Source organism: Apodemus sylvaticus, chromosome 5, assembly GCF_947179515.1.
Source record: "Apodemus sylvaticus chromosome 5, mApoSyl1.1, whole genome shotgun sequence".
In the NCBI taxonomy this organism is placed as follows: domain Eukaryota; kingdom Metazoa; phylum Chordata; class Mammalia; order Rodentia; family Muridae; genus Apodemus; species Apodemus sylvaticus.
The window spans coordinates 150018024-150038074 of record NC_067476.1 but is presented as its reverse complement, the minus strand read 5'-3'; the positions used below and the strand labels follow the sequence as shown (position 1 = coordinate 150038074).

The window sequence follows — 20051 nt, the reverse complement described above, 5'->3', positions numbered from 1 at the left end:
CCCAGCACCCAAGCAGATCGTAATTGCCTAGAGCTCCAGTTCCAGGGAACACCACTCTCTCTGGCCTCTGCAAGGAACCCCTAAATACACAAACACACACACACACACACACACACACACACACTCACACTCACACATACACACACTCATACACTCACACACACTCATACACTCACACACACGCACCCACTCATACACTCATATACTCTCACACACATATACACTCATACACTCACACACACACACTCATACACTCACATACACTCATATCCTCACACACATACACACATTCACACACTCATATACACATACATACTCACACACACATTACACACACACTCATATACACCATATAAATAAAAATAAATGACTTATTAAAACCCAAAACAGGATGGGTGTGGTGGTGTATGGCTTTAACCACAGCCCTTAAAACAGCAGAGGCAGGCAGATCTCTTGTGAGTTAGAGCCTTTAATCTGGGCCACACCCTCTGCTAGAGACCTATATAAGGTCATTGGAAGAAGACTCTCTCACTCTTACTTGCCTGCTTACCTTGTAGGACTGAGCAACTGCTGGATCCTTGGACTGACATCCACAGCTGCTGCTGACCGTTGTTGGGAGTTGGACTACAGACTGTAAGTCATCGACAAATTCCCTAACTCCATAGAGACTACCCATATGTTCTTTGACTCTAGAGAACCCTGACTAATACACACACCAAGATACCCTGTCTCCAAAACCCAAAACCACAATCAAACAAAAGAATAGTAACTGAACAATAAAATTTATAATAAGGAGCATTATAAGATTATTTCTAGACTTCCATCAGTAAAATGTATAATACACACACACACACTATTTGAGGGATACTTGTCTCCACTAAAATGGAAGCCAGTCTACAGTCATACCACCCAAACTGTGCCTGATTTCAACTGAATATAAGATCATTTTATTCTAGGAATTATACAAAGAAAAAAAGGTCAGGGGTGCCAGTGAACATACGTGGCCTGGTTGTGGCCAAAAGCAGTTTGGGAACTCCGGTTTCATGGATTAACTTGTCAGACCTATGTCATGTTCTAAGCTCTACCACCAACCAGTCATATGAATGGTAAACTACATAACCTTTTAAAATCTTAGCTTCATTTAAAAAGAGGGGTCCATCTTCCTCATAGGGAGGTCATGATCATGTACACCACCTGCCTCATACTGTGCTTCTCCATGGATGGGCGTGGCCTTTTGACCCTTCACCCTTCACCTCTGGAGACACAGGCCTGATGCTGTCACACATTTCAGTGATGTCACAGCTCCCTGCCTGGCAGCTCCAGCACCATCAGGTGTTACTCAGCCCAAGTGCTGCAGTGAGAGGGTCAGGGTGCAGGCAGCACTGGGTCCAGTCTTGCTCCTACAGCCACAGCATGAGTCCATCTACAAAGAAGAGGCCGAAGAATAAAGTGGCTTCTAAGGTCAGACCTTGTCCTGGAGCCCCAGCAGGCCCCATAGAAGGGATCTTACCAGAGAATCCAGTCACACCAAAAACAGTCTTTCCAGCTGGGTGGAAAGGGGAAGGGTGAACAGTCAATAGAGGCCGGCAGAGCTAGAATGCTCTCAGTTCTGTTCCAAACCCAACGTGACAAGATTCCATACTCAGACCATACTCAGGTAAACGGGAAAGGCACAATACAGGACCGTGAGGGGACTCCCCCATACCAGCTCTTCTCTCTCTCTCTCTCTCTCTCTCTCTCTCTCTCTCTCTCTCTCTCTCTCTTCCTGTCCCTCAGATGCAAGATGAGAAACTGCAGGACAAGATAAACCAGCCTGTGAGCAAAGTCATCGAGCGGAACCGACTTAAAACGGTGAGACAGTCCATCTTAGCTGCCCCTCCCCCCGAAGTGTCACCCCCAGGTACCAGACCCAGTGACCCATGGGAGCTAGCAGACTCAGCCCTGGGCTGAGCCAAGCAACGGGCAGGGATGACGGGCTCTCCTGGAGATCTGGAAACCTCTTTCTGGTTTCTTGACCCTGGCAGGTATTAAAAAACTTGTCCCTCTTGAAGCTATTCAAGAGCTCAAATAGCCGGATCCAAGAACTCCATAGGCTGGCCAGAAGGTGCTGGAATTCAATGCTCAGAGTTCCACAGATCCTGCAAATCTCTTCTAGGTAAGCTCTTTCCGCCCACACCCCTCCTCACACACTCAGAATGGACCAATGGCTGTCTGGCCTAGGAACAGACACGGTGATAAAGGAAACAATGGCGTGAGTTACAGAAGGGCCCTGCGCTATTTTACTGACAGGGCCTGAAGCTGAGAAATGAAGTGCTTTAGCTTGGCCTGATAATTGGGAGATACCTGTCTGAAGCCATTCCCACTCCATAGCAAAGCGGTGGCTGTAACTGATCACAGTCCCCCAGAAAGGGCCCTCTGATTACTGTGATACTGCGTGTGTATGTGGCGGGGAGCTTCCTTTTCTTCTTCTCCCTGGCAGCCTAGCCCAGAGCCTCGCTCACAGACTGCCCTCTCAGTCTGAAGATGAATGTATCTTGCTCAGAACCTGATTATTCGTAGGTCACTCTAGAATTTGAGGAGGAGCATTTTTATAAGTGCCTGCTCTCTGCTTGGTGTGTTCCATATGCACCCCCACTTAGTCCCTTCTTCACAGCAATCCTCCGTACATTACTGCACTCCATGTTTATGAGGGAGACCCAGGGCTCTGGGAGGTTACCTGTCTAACTCCGTCTGGATGATCGATGGGAGTCTAGCATGTCTGTCTCCAAAGACTGTGGCTGTCCTGTCGGTGCCCCTTCTCTGCTCCTACTTGGCAGATCTTGGCAGCGCCACCCACTGGCCATCACTGTCATCAGCCTGAATGAGCTAGCCTGAGTCTTTGCCCAGCGGGCGCTCATACTCCTGAAGAAATCTCCTTTCTGGTAAAAAAAGAAAGAAAGAAAGAAAGAAAAGAGGCTGTTAATTCCTTCCTAAGGCTCTTTCTCTAATGTGGGCTTCCTCCTGCGACCAGGAAGCCCAGAACCACAGGGCTCAGGGTCATAGAACACCATGGTTTTTAAAACATAAAAACATCTCTTAAAATAGTTGTCCCTAGCTGGGTGGTGGTGACACACACCTGTAATCCCAGCACTCTGAGAGGCAGAGGCAGGCGGATTTCTGAGTTTTAGGCCAGCCTGGTCTACAGAGTAAGTTCCAGGACAGCCAGGGCTATACAGAGAAACCCTGTCTCAAAAAAAAAAAAAAAAAAAAAAATCCAAAAAACCAAAAAACAACAACAACAAAAAAGTCCCTAACTAACCCTCAATGTGAGGGGCATCTGACCTTTGTCCTCTCTTCTACCCAGGACAGGTGAGGGTATTGGAAAAGGCTCCTCAGAATGTCATGATTTCTCAGAATTTAATTGGAAAGGAACACTGGGCAGTCTTTCCTCTCAGCTGAGACAGAAGCCTAGCAGAGTGGCAGTGCCAACAACGTATTATCCTTAAGCTCCTCAGACACTGGCTGGGCAATCTGACTTCCCAAGGCCTCACATCCATTCTGCCCAAACTACTCTTACATCTACCCCCAGGCTCTAGAGACATTTCTTTCAGGCTATCTCTAGCTCTAACAAGCCCACCCTGGACCAGCTACCTAGCAACCACCTCAGGACTGGGTTAGAAGGACCCTCTTAACCTTGATCTGCTGACAGCCTTTCTTCTCCCTGTCAGGGACAAGGACAAAGGGAAACAAAATAACCCAGAGCTCCAAGAGGTCAGGGTCCTGGAGAAGAAACCGGATTCTAAGAAGGCAGAGTCCATGAAGATATCTAAGCGGCAAGCATCCAAGGAGTGGAAACCCAAGCAAGGGTCCAAGGGGTCAGCTGCAGCCATGACATGGAGGAAAACGCAGAACAAGTCTAAAGTCTCCAAGACATCAAAGAGTCGTGGCTTGCGAACCAGAGCCCAGAAGAGGAAAGCGTACGTCAAGAAGCCCCGGGTTGTCTTCTTGAAGACCTACCATCACAGAACTCCCATGGGGGACAGGAAGCCACTGGATATGACTGACCAGTTGGTCTGGTTTGAGGGGCTCCCCACACGCATACACATTCCAGGGCGCCGGATCATGTGCAGATCGTCTACCTTACGGTGCCTCAAGCGTTCCTGCACCCGTTTCTGCTCGGCTTCACTCTGAGCTGCCTGCGCACCAGCCATACAAGGTAAATGGCACTGCCTTGGCCAGGGGGAGATGCGGCCACTCAGCCAGGCTCATGCTCAGCTTTGGGTCTTAGTGACTGTGGTTGGTAACACTGGGAGGCTCCACAATCCAGAGAGAGAGGAAGCTATTGACCAGGACACACAGCAGGCTAATGGTGGGCTGAGGATACATCTCGGTGTGAGTCTGAGCTCTAGGGAAGATGCGATGGAACTGTGAGACCCAATATTCACCATCTCATATAAGAAGGCCTCAGGAGAGTGGGAGCTGCTGTGTCTCTGACTCCCACTTGGTCTTTAAACCTAGGAATAAGTAGCCACACTGGACTTTGCTGCATCGCCCCCCCCCCCCCTTTAGATCAGATCAACTCTGATTTACTCACATTTTAAATAAGACACTAAAAAGAACGTTCTTAAAGCAAAGACAAAAGAAACTCTCCCCTTCACGGGTGGAGGTCCCCATGAAAGGAAGAAGCTGACTGAATCCTGAAGTCCATGCTAATGCATTTCCCATTGGGAAAACCAGATCGTTCCAACTTGCCACAAAACCAAAGCGCCCAGGCTCTGAGCCTAGTCACTGAATAACAGCGCCCTCTAGGGGCGGTTTTCATAACTAACATGAATCTCTCTGCTTTCAGGTGGTGTGTAACACTGGATGGGAACTTGAAGTGTAAGAAAAGAAGTAGAGATCGTGCTATCAGCTTAGTGAAAGGGATAGGCAAGAAAGTCGCAAGTCTACAAATAAAATCTCCCCTATGGCGCTACAGACTCTGCCTCTCTGAGGCTGACAATCACATAAACATGGAGTAAAGGTATCCTGGGGAGGTGCAGGGAGGAGGTTGGGGGGTGTGTCTTGCTTGAGTCGGCTATCCTCCTCCACCCTCGGCTGACTCCTAAGGTCATTTTGTAAAAGCAGAACAGAAAACCTACCAAGCTGTGTCCTTCACCTTCCCCTAAGCCCCCCACCCTTTGAGCAGTGCACACTTCCTCTATGAAGTCAGAGACCACTTGTCTCCTGGGTACAGGTGCCTCATAATGGTCCTGCAATCCAAGGAGAGGCAGAAACTTATATGCCTCTACAGCAGGCGCCACGCCTGGGCTGGTTCAGAAAGTAGGCGCCAGAGCAAAATCTACCTTTGGTCTCCTGGTTTCTTTCTATCCCATTTTCCTACGAGGAGAAAGTCATACGGGGAGCCTGCCTTGGCCAATGGTCTTCCCAAAATCCAGCTCCCCACTGATTATCAGTGCTTGTGATGTTAATAACTGGGCCTCCTGGGTCACAGATTATGGATCCTGTCCAACCACTGTAACCTTGGTCAAAGATCATGGGAAATCCAGGACAGGTGGGATAGGCAGTGTCCCACAGCTCAGGTCTAACATATGATCACCCTTGAGCCCGAGCCCTGTCTGACTGATCTCATCTGTGTCACCAGTTGTCAACAGGAACCACAGGCCTTGCACATACAACTGAGGAGATGAGTCAGAGGAACCCAGATCTCCTCCAAAGACTATAGCCCTTCTTATATTCCCCTGGAGCTGGCTTCGATGTGCCCTCAGGTGAGGCACCCAGCTTCCGCGTCACCACAGGGAAGGCCCACAGAGCCCTCTGGAGAGGCAGGCAACAATGATGAGATCTCCTTTGGGAGGGAGAGGGATGGGAGGACAACCTCACTTCCCCTCACACTGCCGCCTCCTACTGGGCCCGGCACTGCCATTTCTATTAGAGAACAAGTGTCAGCTGGTGGCATCAGGAGTGTCCCACTCTACTGCTGCTGCTTATGGGTGGAGCCCAGGGGCATCTGAGCACTCTGTGTGGCCTTCCTGTATATCACCCCCTGCCTCCTCCCCAGTCACTCCTCTCCAGCTATTTTCTTGCTCAGTGGCCTCCATTTTGAATCCCATCAACCTGGGTAAATAACCTCTCTTCAATCTCTTTCCAACCTGTTTATCAACCTGGGACCTCAGATCAGCATCCCTCAGTGGGTGGTCAGGGCACAAGCTCTATCTTCATGGCACCCTGTTCAGAGAGGGACTCAAGTACAGGCCCCAGCAGAGAAGGCCTGGCTGAGGTGGACACGCTGTAGCCTGGGCCCAGGAGAGGAGTTGCGCTGAGGCCTGTGTGCAGAGGCTGAGGTCCGCCATGGCCTGGCGGGAGGCACAACTTCTGCCTCCCAACAGAACTTCTGCCAACTTGGCCTTGTCCCCAAGCCCTGGACATTTGTGACTGCATCCTGCTTACATCCCACTGCCCCCTTTCCTGTCTGTAACTTAAGTCTGAGCTGCTTCTGGGTTTGGTAAGATCCACTATTAGAGAAAAGAGTATCCCAGAAATGGTATTGAACTCATTCTATAGAGCAGGCTGCCCCCCACCCCCACCCCCAGACCTGCCAGCTTCTGCCTCCTGGGTGCCGGGACTAAAGGTGTGTGCCACCATCTCACTATTCAATGGTTTCTGTGTTTTTTAAGGGACACTAGCTGGGAGAGGTGGGACCTTTAATCCTAGTGTTTGGGAAACAGAGATAGAGGGATCCCCTTAAGTCCAAGGTCACCCCGGTTTATAGAGATAGCACTTGCCAAGGCTACATAGTGAGACCTTGTCTCAAAAAGAGGGTGGGGGTACCACTGACACCCATCTAGAGGTTTTGAAGTAAATAAAGCTTGTGTGGAAAGTGAGTTTGTGGGGTTCTGAAGGACTTTAGCCTTCACCTAAACTTCCCTCACAGTTCTGTGCCATAATACCCCAGGCTTGGTTCTGTTTCTCCCTCATGAGCTGCTACCTAACTGCCTGCAAATAAGGAACTAGCCATTGGTTTCCTGAGATACCCCAGTTATCTGGATCACATTTGGAATCTGAGTTGTGTGTTGTTGAGCTGAAAAGTGTTAACACCTTTGTGGTCTCTCTCTCTGTGGAGTAAGTGAGACTATTTATGAGCAGGGTAAGGCAGACTGGTAAAAAGAGTCTCCTCTTCTGTAAAATAGGTATGTAGGAGGGAGCCTGCTAATTTCTAGAATCATTGGCCATTTCCTACTTTCCAGATCTGTCTACATGTGGTATCTCATGAGATTCTCGAAATAATCCAAAGAAATGAGTACAATCTGCCCTCCATGGTCCTGAGCCTTGCACATATACTTGGGTTCATGCAGCTATAGATGAGAAATACTTGATGAAGATGTCCCTCCACACTGAATCTGTAGGCTTTCCTGTACCCTGAACAATACTGTATGCTCACCACCACACTGACACTGCACCATCTAAAGACAGTTACATGGAGACACTGCAGTATTATCTTTCACAGGGGCTGGGGATAGAGTATGAGACACAATCTCCTGCCAGCCAAGCTGACCTCTACTCAATCACCCCACTGCGGTGTCCTAGTCCTCCAGCAGGTAGCATCACTGAGTAGGATGTGCTGGGACACTCAGCTCCCACGCCCCTCTCCTGACACCACACTCACTCTCCTACAAGCTGTGATGTTTGGTCTCTGACTGCTCTTTGGTCAAAAGGAAGTTACCCCAAAGCCACAGAGGAGAGCCCAAGAGACTCAGCTTCCAGGAGAGCCTTTATGAATCATGATCCCATCAGGACCTAGGAGGACCTCGGGCCTTCCCTTAAACCCCTCCCTCCAAGATGTCTGCCAGTGCATTCTGACTTCCATGTAGTCGATGAAAACAGGCTGAGCCATACTCCACCCCACCAGGGCCCGTCTTTTGGGGTTAACTGTTTTGAGCGGCAAGTGCACAAGTCTCCACACATCTCTTGAACTCAGATGTTAGTGGAGTGAAGGGAGAAGCAGGGTCAAGACTTCAGGTCTCCAGAGGAGGTTTGTTTTAGATTGCAGCCTCCCTCCTCTGGAAATAAACACATGGCATACATTCCTACATCACTCGTTAACCTGTGGTCCTTGTGCACTGCCTATCCATTTTTCTTGAATAGCTAGTGATGCTTTTAAAGCTATATTCAACCTAATCTAGAGTGATACAGTGATGAGATCTGAAGGTCTGCCGGTAAGGCTAACCAGCACTCACACATCCTACTTATGACCTCTATCGCATGAGCCCAAAGCCACCTCCACAACCCAAATCCCGAGGCTGACAAGCTCCACAGTTTCCTCATCTGTAAGACACAGATGATGGGGCTTCCAGCTGAGGTTGTCTCATTAGAAGAGACGGCCACTTGTTAAGCACCCCGTAGATGAGCTTATTAAAATGATGAACTATTACTGCTACTGAGGACTGGTGCCCATCTCTATAAACCATTCACTGTTGCTTCAGAAACTGCACACATCTTAAGGTTATAGAACTCTGTGTGTTATATGCATATTGTGTCTATAGGTTGAATGTGGGTATGGGCACATTTGGGGCCCAGTGCAGGACATACATTTTTCCCGTCAGCATCTGCCTCCTGTCTCAAGACAGGAATCTCACTCAACTGGAAACTTGTCACTTCAGCTAGGCAGGCTACTTAGCTAGCTGTGGAGACACCTGTCTCCCTGCCCTCTGGGGAATGTTATATAATTTTTAATTAGCTGTTTCTCAGCTCAGTCATCATATTACTGGGATAAAAAGAAATTTAAGCTGGGCGGTGGTGGCGCACGCCTTTAATCCCAGCACTTGGGAGGCAGAGGCAGGCAGATTTCTGAGTTTGAGGCCAGCCTGGTCTACAGAGTAAGTTCCAGGACAGCCAGGGTTACACAGAGAGACCCTGTCTTGAAAAAAACAAACAAACAAACAAACAAAAAAAAATCACCTTGGTTCCTTTAATAATTTTGTAATTTCCAAAAATCAAATTAGCAGTCAAAGGACACAAGTTTCTTATTTAAAAAAAAATAAAACAAAACAAACAAACATAACCTATGCAGGAAAAGCTGGCACAGCCATTCAGAGAAACCACTAAGAGATGTTCCTGCCTGGAGCAAAAGACTCCACAGCTTAAGGGGGCAGCAGCCACACTCAACTGCCTAAAGGGCTCACTGCAGTCACATGCCTTCAGATTCCGTGTTAAGGAGGAGACCCACCAACACAGCTGGGCCCGAGCCTGCAGCCTGTGTGCCCACAGCCCTGGGTTCCCACCAGGCCTCACCCTAGCTCACCTAGCCTTTGCCCAGGTGCTTTCAGTCTCAGACTCTCATTCTTCCAGCTCTGACTCCCTGCTCCACAGAGCGGAGAGCCAAGAGGCAAGAAGGGCTCCCTGTGCAGGAAGCAAAACTCACCTGAGCTATGATACTCAGCTATCTTGGACAAGCTCCAGAAACCAAAAAAAAAAAAAAAAAAAAAAAAAAAACAGAACAAAGGCTTCACAAAAAATGTATGCCACAGTACACGTTCAGGTGTCACAAGTGCGTACGTCTGGAGGGGAGGCTGGGGGATGGTAGCAGTTTACACCAGGTGTCGTAGAGGCAGGTGGAGGGAAGGATAAAGTATTTTGCTTGTTTTCTTGAGACAGGGATTCACTCTAACCCCTGAGCTTGTCATGTTGCCCAGGTTGGTCTCAAACTCAGGATCCCCCTTCCTCAGTCTCCCAAGTCTTAAGGCAAGCAGGTGCTACCACACTTACTCTGGCATTTAGTATTTTACCTGGAGAAATAATTCTGAGGCCCAGGAAAGGACTAGTAGTTATTTCTAGCTCTTGTGCACAGCTGATCTCTCTAGGTCCCACAATAACACAAGCACAAGCCAAAGTGTGGAAAATCGTGTATTTATGTGCCTGGGAAGGAGAGCTGCTGGCCCTCAGAGGAAACCACTCGGAAGCAAGCTCAGGCCTTAGCAGAGCCTCCAGCACCATTAAAATGCCCTCCCCTTCACAGAACTCAAAAGAGACAGCAAACAGAAACTCTTGCCACAACTGAGGTCCAGAAGCTGGCTGCCTGGTCATTTCTAGAGCGCAGACCGTGGCTATTATGAAGCTAAGCTGGGAGGGATGCTGCCATCTTCTCTGTCCTGTGACCTGCTGTCTGAGAATCAGCAGCAAGGCAGAGTCCATACAGGGAACTGGAGGAAGTCAGTCATGGGTTCTTGGACACACACACACACACATACAAACACACACACAAGTGAGTGTGTGTGTCTAACAGGGCACAGCCATGCAGTTTTCTTGTGCTCCCTCTTTCTTGTGCTTTCTGCCGTCCTCTGTCAGCAGCCTAGCACTTCATACCTACATCTTTTTCTGTGCCTATGGATCCAGAAATCAAATTTCCTCCACACAGACTCCCTGTGGTTTGGCAACATGGCAAAGGTACCAGCTGTCACAGGGCGTAAGACAGACAACGAGAAGAGTGGTTTATTCCAATCAGATATCCTTGATTTTTTTTTTCTTTTTAAAATAACAGGCTGGTGACAGTATGATGGCTCATGTGACATGGTTCCAAATCTGTCACTACCCTCCATGAGGTCCCTTACTGGCCTTCAGATATCAAGGCTTTGGCAGGGAGAGGCCATCCTTGCCTCTGTGATCATGGCTGCTACCTGCCTTTATGACGGGGCCTCACTATCTCTCCAACAGACTTCACATTTCCAGGGTTCCTCTCAGACTTGGGCCAGACCGCATCTGGAGGTCTGAGCAGCCCCAGGCAATGGGGCCCAAGTGCCAGCAGAGTGTCCAAAGGGCCCAACTCTAGACATTGGATTTAGGGGCCGAGCTGAGGGGTATCTCCTTGAGCTCCGTCCGCATGCACAGGTACTCCCCGATGACGGCCATGAGTGCAATGCACACAGCTTGGACCAGCCACCAGGTCAACGCCGAGGGGAAACGGGAGCTGTAGAACCAGCAGCCCAGGAGGTGAAAGAAATGCACAGTGACAGTGAAATCCAGGCACTGCTTCCCTCGCCGGATGAAGTACAGCAAGCCCAGGGCACTGTGGGGAGAGGAGAGCAGCGAGTTGTCACTGGGTTGCCCTGCCCTTACATCAGGTTGCTGGGGAAGGGACAGTTAGGATGACGCCATGTGGTCAGAAGCAAGCACAGTAAGAGAAGCAAGGTCATCCTATCAGATGCCTAGAGACACCTACTGGGTAACATCAAGAGTGGATCTGACAGAGAGAGGTGGGGTGTAGAGTTTGATGACAAACAGCTACCCAGGAATTACCCAGTACCCAGACTGCTGGGTACTGGAAAGTATGCATGGTCTATGTAAAATCAGACAAAGGCTATTTGCATCTAGGTGAATCTTACCATAGCCTGGATTCAACCCATTTCCCCACAATTCAAGAAAAGCCAGAAATCTGTACATTTCCCCACTGTCACTGTAAAGTCAGAATATAAAGGAAAAGACATTGTTTTAAGTACTTCCTATGAATTAACAGCATTTTATAACTCTGAGGTAAGTGACTGGATTCGCCCCACTTGACTGATGAGCAAACTACAGATAAACTGTCCAAAGTCACTACACCAGTGGTAAGGTTCAAAGCCAAGTGAGTCTGCTCTAAAATCTAAGATCTTGGTCCCTACTATGCTAAACTGATCCTTAAAAGATGAGCAATGGTTGGTTATGAGTGACCTAGGATGCTAACAAGTCCAACCCCTGGTCCAACACAAGGAGCTCGGGGCCAGGAGGGAAGTAACTCAAGCAATGGCACAGAACAAGAATGTAAGCCAATCTCCTGCTGCCTGGCCTGATTCTTCCCCAACTCATACCACATTAAAGTCTGCCACCAGGCACATACACAGTGACAGTTAGCTCTGCACCTAATGCAGAAAGACAATGGAGGTCATGACAGGGCCAGGGGGCCACAGAAACACGCTCTTGACACATCTTACTACTCCCAAGAAGTGCCAACCTGCCTCATGTTTAAATTTAGGAAGTTAGACCCCAAAGGATGACTAGCAGAGCTGGTGATACTCACCAGGTGAGGGCGTTGAGGACGAAGGACATCATTGAGAGCCGGCCTGGCGGGGTGGAAAAGCCCAGGATCTGAAGGGGAATCACAAAGGGAATATGCTAGAGCCGTGTCTCTGCACAGCCAGGAACCTAGCAAACAGCGGATGGCACGAGCGTTCTTCCCAGAGCACAGAAGACAACATGGTCTAGTCACATGCATCCACTATGGGATCTCATTGGAACCTCGTGGTATATGGGGAAGGACTATTAGTCTCCTTTTACAAAAGATGCAAGAGTTTAGGGAAGTTGCCTGAGGCAGTAGCATGTCTCGATGGCAAGAATCAAATCTAGAAAGTATACTTAGCAAACTATGGCTCTACAGGTCAGGCATCTGCTTTAGTAAATACAGCCTTATTGAAACAGTTCACAGCTATTTTCTGGCATATTGTTCAGGATTGCTTTTGCACTATAAGGGCAGAAATGAATCACCTCAACCAAAATTAAATAAATAAATAAATAAATAAATAAATAAATAAATAAAATAAAGTAAAAAAACCCCTCATCCTCCCCAAGCTGTTGGCTGGACCTTGAGGTGGAACTCAGGCTGTGTACATCAGACCACTCTGCAACAAAGCCTGATTCCCATACGCCCTTACAAGAAGGATGGTGCCACTACTCAGCATCTGGTATGTTTGCAATACTTACTGTTGACAGAGCACTACTAAATACTAAATATCTGTGCCATACTTCAGCCTGCAGAGGCCTTTAACATCAACGATCTCACAATACTACTACTGTCTCTTTCCACAGAATTAGTTACCCAAAGGCTAATGCCAACAATAGTAGCAAACGCAAGGACTCATCCCAGGTCTCCTGAACCAAGACCTTTGCTCATTATCAACTATCACTGTCTCTCCTCTTAGCGATCTCTTAGGCTTCCACTATGCCCTACAAAGCATTTTCTTATTCCTAAACCCCTCTGGGCCTTTTATCATTTTACTATAGGTGACACGACAGGATTATCCTGCTCCCTCTCTCCAGTGGATGAAAGGGATTGGAAAGGTAAATCAACTCGTCAAGTTCCCTCCGCTAGACTGAACCCTAAGCACAGGCAGGCTCTTTAAACAGTTTACCACCTAATACCAACAGTCCGATATTGCAGATGGGCAAGGAAACGTTTGCCCAAGTCACACAGCAAACAGAGTGGGATTTAAAGAGACTTGTCTGACACCAAGTCCCTTTTATTGGGGTGAGGGATGGGGGTTCCTGGGACAGGATTTCTCTGTATAGTCCTGGCTGTCCTGGAACTCACTCTGTAGACCAGGTTGGCCTCAGACTCAGAAAATCTGCCTGCCTCTGCCTCCCAAGTGCTGGGATTAAAGGAATGTGCCACCACTGCCCTGCCTGACACCAAGTCTTAACAGTTCCCACTCTGTCATTACGAATGCCCTTTTATCTATTCCTCTTCCCGCTGTGGCTCCTGACAATCTGAGCTGAGAGAGGGGAAGTCACTTTTCTAGAGGGTCTCAAGAAAGAGACTTATGCCTGCCTGGGACACATGTCTGTTGACTGTAATATCTGCCATGTGTGTTCAACCTCAGGCCACAAGATGCGGAGCTAGCTACGAGGCCGAGTGAAGCCGCAGCCAACACAAAACTGTAAGAACCCTATGAGATTTAGTTTGTTTGTATCTCGAACGCGCAGTTCCTGAGCGTGAACTTTGTAGATCAGTACTTTATTTCCCAATACCTATCTTCATCGTTCCGTTTTACAGATGGGCACCGGGGTCGGGGGAGCGCACACTGAAATCCCTTCTTTAAAAAAAAAAAAATGTCCACAAAATGAGAACGTGGCCCAGACGGATCTAGAGCTCGGCGGTGCACCACCACAAAAACTACTCCTTCCCGTTAAGCCTACCTCCGCGTCGAACATCTGGTCCAGGGACGGGGTGCTGCGTACCAGCGCGTCCACTAGCGCCAGCCACAGGCCCAGTGAGCCGTAGTAGACCGTCTGCATGAGCACGATCTGCGACAGGATCAGCAACGGGTCCCACACGTAGCTGCGGAACTGGCCCGCCATGCCGGCCCGCGGGGCTCGGCAGCCGCCCGCGCCGGTCAGTGCCGCCACGCCATCGTCCCGCGGACGTCTGGTTACCTGCGGGAAGACACACGGAGCTTCAGCCGGCCGGCCGTCGCCTTGGCAACGCGCGGGAGGGAGGAGGGCCTGGGACCCAGGAGCGAGCCCATTCCCGGGTGGGAGAGGCGGGGCAGGCGGGCCCACCCGTTCCGGACTCCGGGCTCCTCCCGAGTTCACTCACCCGCGACCGGCTCGAGGATCGAAGTGTCCGAGCGCCGCCGGGCCTCGGCGGTGGACTACTGAAACTCCGCTGACAGACAGGACCATGGAGGGGAGGACCCGCCGGCCTAGAGAGGCCAAAGAGCGGCGGCCCAAGGCTACCTGGGAAGGAAGCGCTTCCGGGGACGACAGCCGAGGGGCATTGCGCAGACGCACTGGATGCACACCCCCCCCCCCGCCCACGCCATCCAAAGGGGACCTTGCGAGCAGCCCGGAAATAAACTGTACACATGCGCAAGAGGAAGGATGAAGGCAAACGGAAGTGAGGCACAAAACCTTGGGTCTTACGCGCCCTCTAGAGGAGGAATTTTAAAAACCAGCGGGTCCATTCCTAGGAGGGAGGGGAAAAAAAAAAAGAACATTTCACTATTCACTATTTGAGGAATGGCGAGATGGTTCAGAGGGTTAGAGGCTTGCTGCCAGGCCTGACGACCAGAGTTTAATATCTTGAAACTCACATGTTGGAAGAAGAGTACTGACTGCCTCTTGCAAGCTATCATCTGATTATCACACTCATACAAATGCAATAATAACAATTTAAATTTAACCAAAAGGAACTTTTTTGGAGACAGAGTCTCACTATGCCGCCCCGGATAGTCTGGATCTTGCTATATTCCAGGCCCACGCGGAACTCACGAGGACCCCACTGCCTTTTCCTCCTAAGGGGAAAAAATCCTCCTTAGATTCTCAGTGTTTTCTTTCCTTAGTAAAGAGCTTTCAGGCATATATATATTTTTTTTTTCTTTTGGCCACTGCTCCCATTATACACATGTTTAAACTAAAGGCCAGAGAAGAGAGGCAACATACTGTCTTAAAGACATAAAGTTAGCCAGATGGTGGTGGTGCACACCTTTAATTCCAGCATTCAGGAGGCAGAGGCAGGTGGATTCTTGTGAGTTTGCAGCCAGCCTGGTCTACAGCATGAATTCTAGATCAGCCAAATCTGCACAGAGAAAACATGTCTTGAAAAAAAATTTAAAAACTTAAATAAATTAGTTAAATAAAGTTAGTGGCAAAACAGGCTTTTTTGTTTTTGTTTGTTTGTTTTCTTGAGACAGGGTTTCTTTCTTTGTGTAATCACCCTGGGTGTCCTTGAACTTCCTTTGTAGACCAGAATGGCCTTGAACTCACAAGAGATCTACCTGGCTCTTCCTCCAAGTGCTGAAATTAAAGGTGTATGCCATATAGCAGCAAAACAGACATTATAATTCAAGTGTTTTTAGGGAGTGCAATATTGTGTTTGTGTCTATTGGAGGCTAGGCAGGTTTGGACAATGAGACATTGTCCTGTACTCAGACACAGCTACATCTGAAGGCAGGAGAGCGGGTGTTGAGGCAACCCATCCAATGGGAAGAGCACAGCTTCTGAGATCACGCTTGGATCACACCATGACCTTGCCGGCCTCCACGTTCATTTTCAATCTCTACCTTCTCTGAGATTGAGTAGTGGACAGTCGGCAAATATTTATCGAATGAATCAAGAACAGAGAAAGGGCAAAGGCAAATCCATGAGTCACTTGATTTCTGTTCCCAGAGACCCAAGTTCCCCAGCTCCACAGAAGAGCACAAAAAGAGAAGTGACTGCTTCTCGGAAGAGCATGGGCTCTCGGGCTGACTCTGCCACTTCCACTAAAGCAGTGTGACTGTGGAGCAACACCCCTCTTTAAGCCCCAGCTTCCCTGTTTATGAAATGAGAAGTTGAGTGGATGAACATTTTCCAACATCTAATAGACACTGCTCCAAGGACTTTCCCATTTGAATAGTTTATGAAGGCCACACATAGCTGCTGTCAGAATTTCCTGAGAGTGAGTGACGGCCACGTGACTGCTTTGAATTGCTAGAACTCTGGGAAAAAGTAAAGAAACAAGGCTCTTTGCCGGGCAGTGGTGGCACACGCCTTTAGTCCCAGCACTTAGGAAGCAGAGGCAGGTGGATTTCTGAGTTCGAGGCCAGACCGGGTCTACAGAGTGAGTTCCAGGACAGCTAGGGCTATACAGAGAAACCCTGTCTCAAAAAACAAAAACAAAAACAAAAACAAGAACAAAGAAAGAAAGAAAGAAAGAAAGAAAGAAGAAAGAAAGAAAGAAAGAAAGAAGAAAGAGAGAGAGAGAGAAAGAGGGAGGGAGGGAGGAAGGAAGGAAGGAAGGAAGGAAGAAAGAAAGAAAGAAAGAAAGAAAGAGAGGGAGGAAGGAAGGAAGGAAGGAAGGAAGAAAGAAAGAAAGAAAGAAAAGAAAGAAAGAAAAGAAAGAAAGAAAGAAAGAAAGAAAGAAAGAAAGAAAGAAAGAGAAACAAGGCTCTACCCAGGATGTATGATTTCTCTTATTAGTTGGAAACTGTAAATAATTCACTTGGACTCTAGTCTAAGGATTGTTGATCCAGTTCTCGGCTCCATCATCTTCAAGGGCCCCTCAGTTCAGTTCAGCACAAGTGTTCTGAGTCCTCCAGTCCACTGACTTGCAGGACCCTAGTATCCATGAGACTGTCAGGTACACACATGAGTGACCTAAGTCTTAAAGCCCAAGACAGCTGAGTGTAAAGAAACTGAGGCTGGCCGAGCAGGGGTGGTGTATGCCTTTAATCCTAGCACTTGGGAGGCAGAGGCAGAGGCAGGAGGATTTCTGAGTTTGTGGGCCAGCCCTGGTGTACTGAGCAAGTTCCAGGCCAGAGAAACCCCTGTTTCAAAAAGCAAAACAAGAAAGAAAAAAAGAAAGAAAGGAAGGAAGAAAGGAAGGGAAAGGAAGAAAGAAAGAAAAGAAAAGAAAAGAAAGAAAAGAAAAAGAAAGCTAGCTGACTTAGACTGGGCTTAAACAAAGGCTATTTGGCTGCAAGTGCCAAATTCCTTTCCACAGGACAGGAGACAGAAAGAACGAAGGAGAGGGTGTCACTGTAGGAAAAGGAAGAGGAGTCATGTACACTTCCACTGGGCCCTCGGAAGGACAGATCAGGGAACAGAGAGTGGGGGAGGTCTAGGGAAAGCACCTCATGAAGGTTTGTCTTAGTCCCCTCAGGCAGGTCAGTCCATACTTGATCCACCCTCTTCACACCACAGCTGGGTTGGGGGTTCACCCCATCTCATCCCTGGGGAAAAGTGCTCCCTCTCATCCTCAATTAGGACCTCCCAAGTAGCTTTGCGACTGTGTAAACAGATCATGTCTGATGTCATTCCTGCAGCTTAGAGCCTGCCTCTGGGAAAGCCCCAGTGACTGGCTACATCCTTCCCTGCCCTGCTGTTTCCTTTTCCCTTTGAAGGTTCAGCTTTTGGGTTCCTACCTTGCTGAGTCTGGGAAATGGCCACCTATGTCTTAACCTGATTCCAACAAGGAAACTCAGAGCTAAGAGGCCCATGACAGTTCTCTTCAACAGCCTCCGTAGTCTAGTTTTGAAATTTGGTCAAAGGGTCCAGGAAATGTCATTGACTTGCCATTTGATCTTGGGCAAGTCCCTTGGTGGTCCCCAATATTCCAAACTATAAATGAAAAGCCATGCATTGGATTCCAACTTCCAAATGCAATGCCTGGTGACGTCTGAGCCCCTTGAGAAACAGGGCATATTTGGATTCCTCTACAAAAGCAGAGTGTGGAGAGCAGTCTCTTGGGATTATAAGATAGCTCAGCAGGCCAAGGCGCTTCTGCCAAACCTAAAGACTGAGTTAAGGGAGCTGGTGAGATGGCTCAGCAGGTAAGAAACACTGACTGCTGTTCTGTGTTCAAATCCCAGCAACCACATGGTGGCTCACAACCATCTCATAATGAGATCTGACTCCCTCTTCTGGTGAGTCTGAAGACAGCTACAGTGTACTTAGATATAATAATAAATAAATCTTTGGGCTGGAGCAAGTGGGGCCAAGTGAGCAGAGGTCCTGAGTTCAAATCCCAGCAACCACATGGTGGCTCACAATCATCTGTAGGGGCTACAGTGTACTCAATATACATAAAATAAATAAATCCTTAAAACGAACAAAAAAAGACCTGAGTTTACTTCCTGGGAAGTAAAGAGAGAAGGGAACTGCTCGACTTCCACAAGCATGAGGTGTGTGTGTGTGTGTGTGTATGTGTGTGTGTGTGTGTGTCCAGTGCTAAAGATCACACCCAGGGCCTCATGTTATACAAACACTGTGCTATTGATCTACAAGTCAAAAATCTATACATTTAAAGCTAATCCCAAACTGAGTGTAGCGATACATGCCTGTGATCCTTACAGTCTGGAGTCTAGAAGCTGAGATAGGATCAGAAGTTACAGACAGCTTGGAGACATAGAGATACCTTGTCTCAACAACAACAACAATAACAATGACTTTAAAAGAGTGAATTAGAGCTACATATTTGGCCACCCCAGAAGATGCTCTCTAATTGACCCCCCCCCAAACCAACACCACCATCCAACAGAAAATTTCTTTGTGACCTTGATGTGTCCACTGAGCTTCAGGGTTTTTTTTCCATTTGTAATATGAGGGAGTTAGACTAGAATAGCTGGTCCCCAAGGGCCCTTCCCACACTGCCAAGTCTGTGGTTACAAACTTATGAATGAAATTCAAACTTTGGGTCAGAGGAAGAGGTGGCAAACAGCCACCATCTGGGACAAACTGTCCTCTGAGTGTCTGGTCATTTGGTCACTTACATCATCCCCACACCGGGGCCCAACTACAGGCATGTAAGGACAACTAGTACTAGGGTCTCCTCCTGATCCACCCTGGGAAGTCACTCAGGTCCCAGGAGACAGGAGTCAAATCCTGCTCCATTTACTGCCTTGTTCAGTAACCTTGGGGAACCCACTTCACCCCCACACACACCCACACCCTGCCCCCATCTTATTGGTTTTCTCTTTGCTAACGCAGGGATCACAGTAGCACCCCTATTGTGGGCTGTGCTGGGGATCAAATGTATGCTTAGCCCGATAAGCAGTCAGTGTTGTGTAAATGTTGGCAGTATTAATTACTGCTCTTATTTCTTCCTTTGGAATGTGGGAGTGGAAATACCCAAGCTCTTAGGATTGAGACAAGGATCTTACTATAGTAAGTATCAGACAGAACTAACCTGGAGTCCAGGACATAGTAGAAGCTCAATAAATATGGTTACTTCTCTCTGTGTCTGTCTTTTATTACTGGGGACTGGACCTAGGGCCTTGCGCATGCCCGGAGAATGCTCTACATGGACGAGGTTCCTTGCCTCTTGCCTTCATTTTCACCTTTTATTTTAAGGCAGGAACCTCACTGTGTTACCCAGGCTGACTCTGCACTCTTTCAGTACTCCCGACAGGCTTTGAACTTGTGATCCTCCTGTCTCAGCCTCTGGCTTGGGGCACCCGGGGCCAGCGGCTTCTCTCTCCAATCTCAACCCCACGCTTCAGCTCCTCTCCTCCCTCCGGAGGCTGCTCCACAGCTCTGCTCTGGTTCCTTTTGGAGAATAGTTTGTGGAAGTTCTCTGAAGACACGTCCCCGGACGGGTTACGCAACACTGCGCTCACACTTTGTGGAAACTCCGTGTGGGAGGTTGGCATGGATTCCTGTTCTCCACATCACTGACTATCCTGGACTTTGGCCAGTGAGTTCCTTTCTTAGAATGGAAACGAGAGAGAGAGAGAGAGAGAGAGAGAGAGAGAGAGAGAGAGAGAGAGAGAGAGAGAGAGAGAGAAAAGGAGGAGGAGGAGGAGGAGGAGGAGGAGGAGGAGGGGAGGGAGGAAGGGGAAGGAAGAAGG

General features: G+C 48.5%; 3 protein-coding genes and 1 pseudogene across 3 annotated transcripts in view; 2 read left to right on the top strand and 2 right to left on the bottom strand.

The window, feature by feature from the left end:
• The window catches only part of Sys1 (SYS1 golgi trafficking protein), a 42267-nt gene that overhangs the window by 11606 nt on the left and 10610 nt on the right, over positions 1–20051 (bottom strand). The window lies entirely within an intron of this gene.
• On the top strand, positions 1777–4170 carry Tp53tg5 (TP53 target 5). The gene is made up of 3 exons (XM_052184661.1): positions 1777–1851; positions 2025–2155; positions 3708–4170. The coding sequence occupies exons 1-3, from the start codon at positions 1777–1779 to the stop codon at positions 4168–4170; spliced, it is 669 nt and encodes a 222-aa protein (XP_052040621.1).
• On the bottom strand, positions 9870–14082 carry LOC127686231 (protein SYS1 homolog). Its single transcript, XM_052184242.1, has 3 exons — positions 13921–14082; positions 12029–12096; positions 9870–11041 (listed from the first exon to the last, which is right to left on the bottom strand). The coding sequence occupies exons 1-3, from the start codon at positions 14080–14082 to the stop codon at positions 10801–10803; spliced, it is 471 nt and encodes a 156-aa protein (XP_052040202.1). The 3' UTR covers positions 9870–10800.
• Positions 14589–20051, top strand: part of LOC127686441 (TP53-target gene 5 protein-like) — a 6215-nt pseudogene continuing 752 nt past the window's right edge.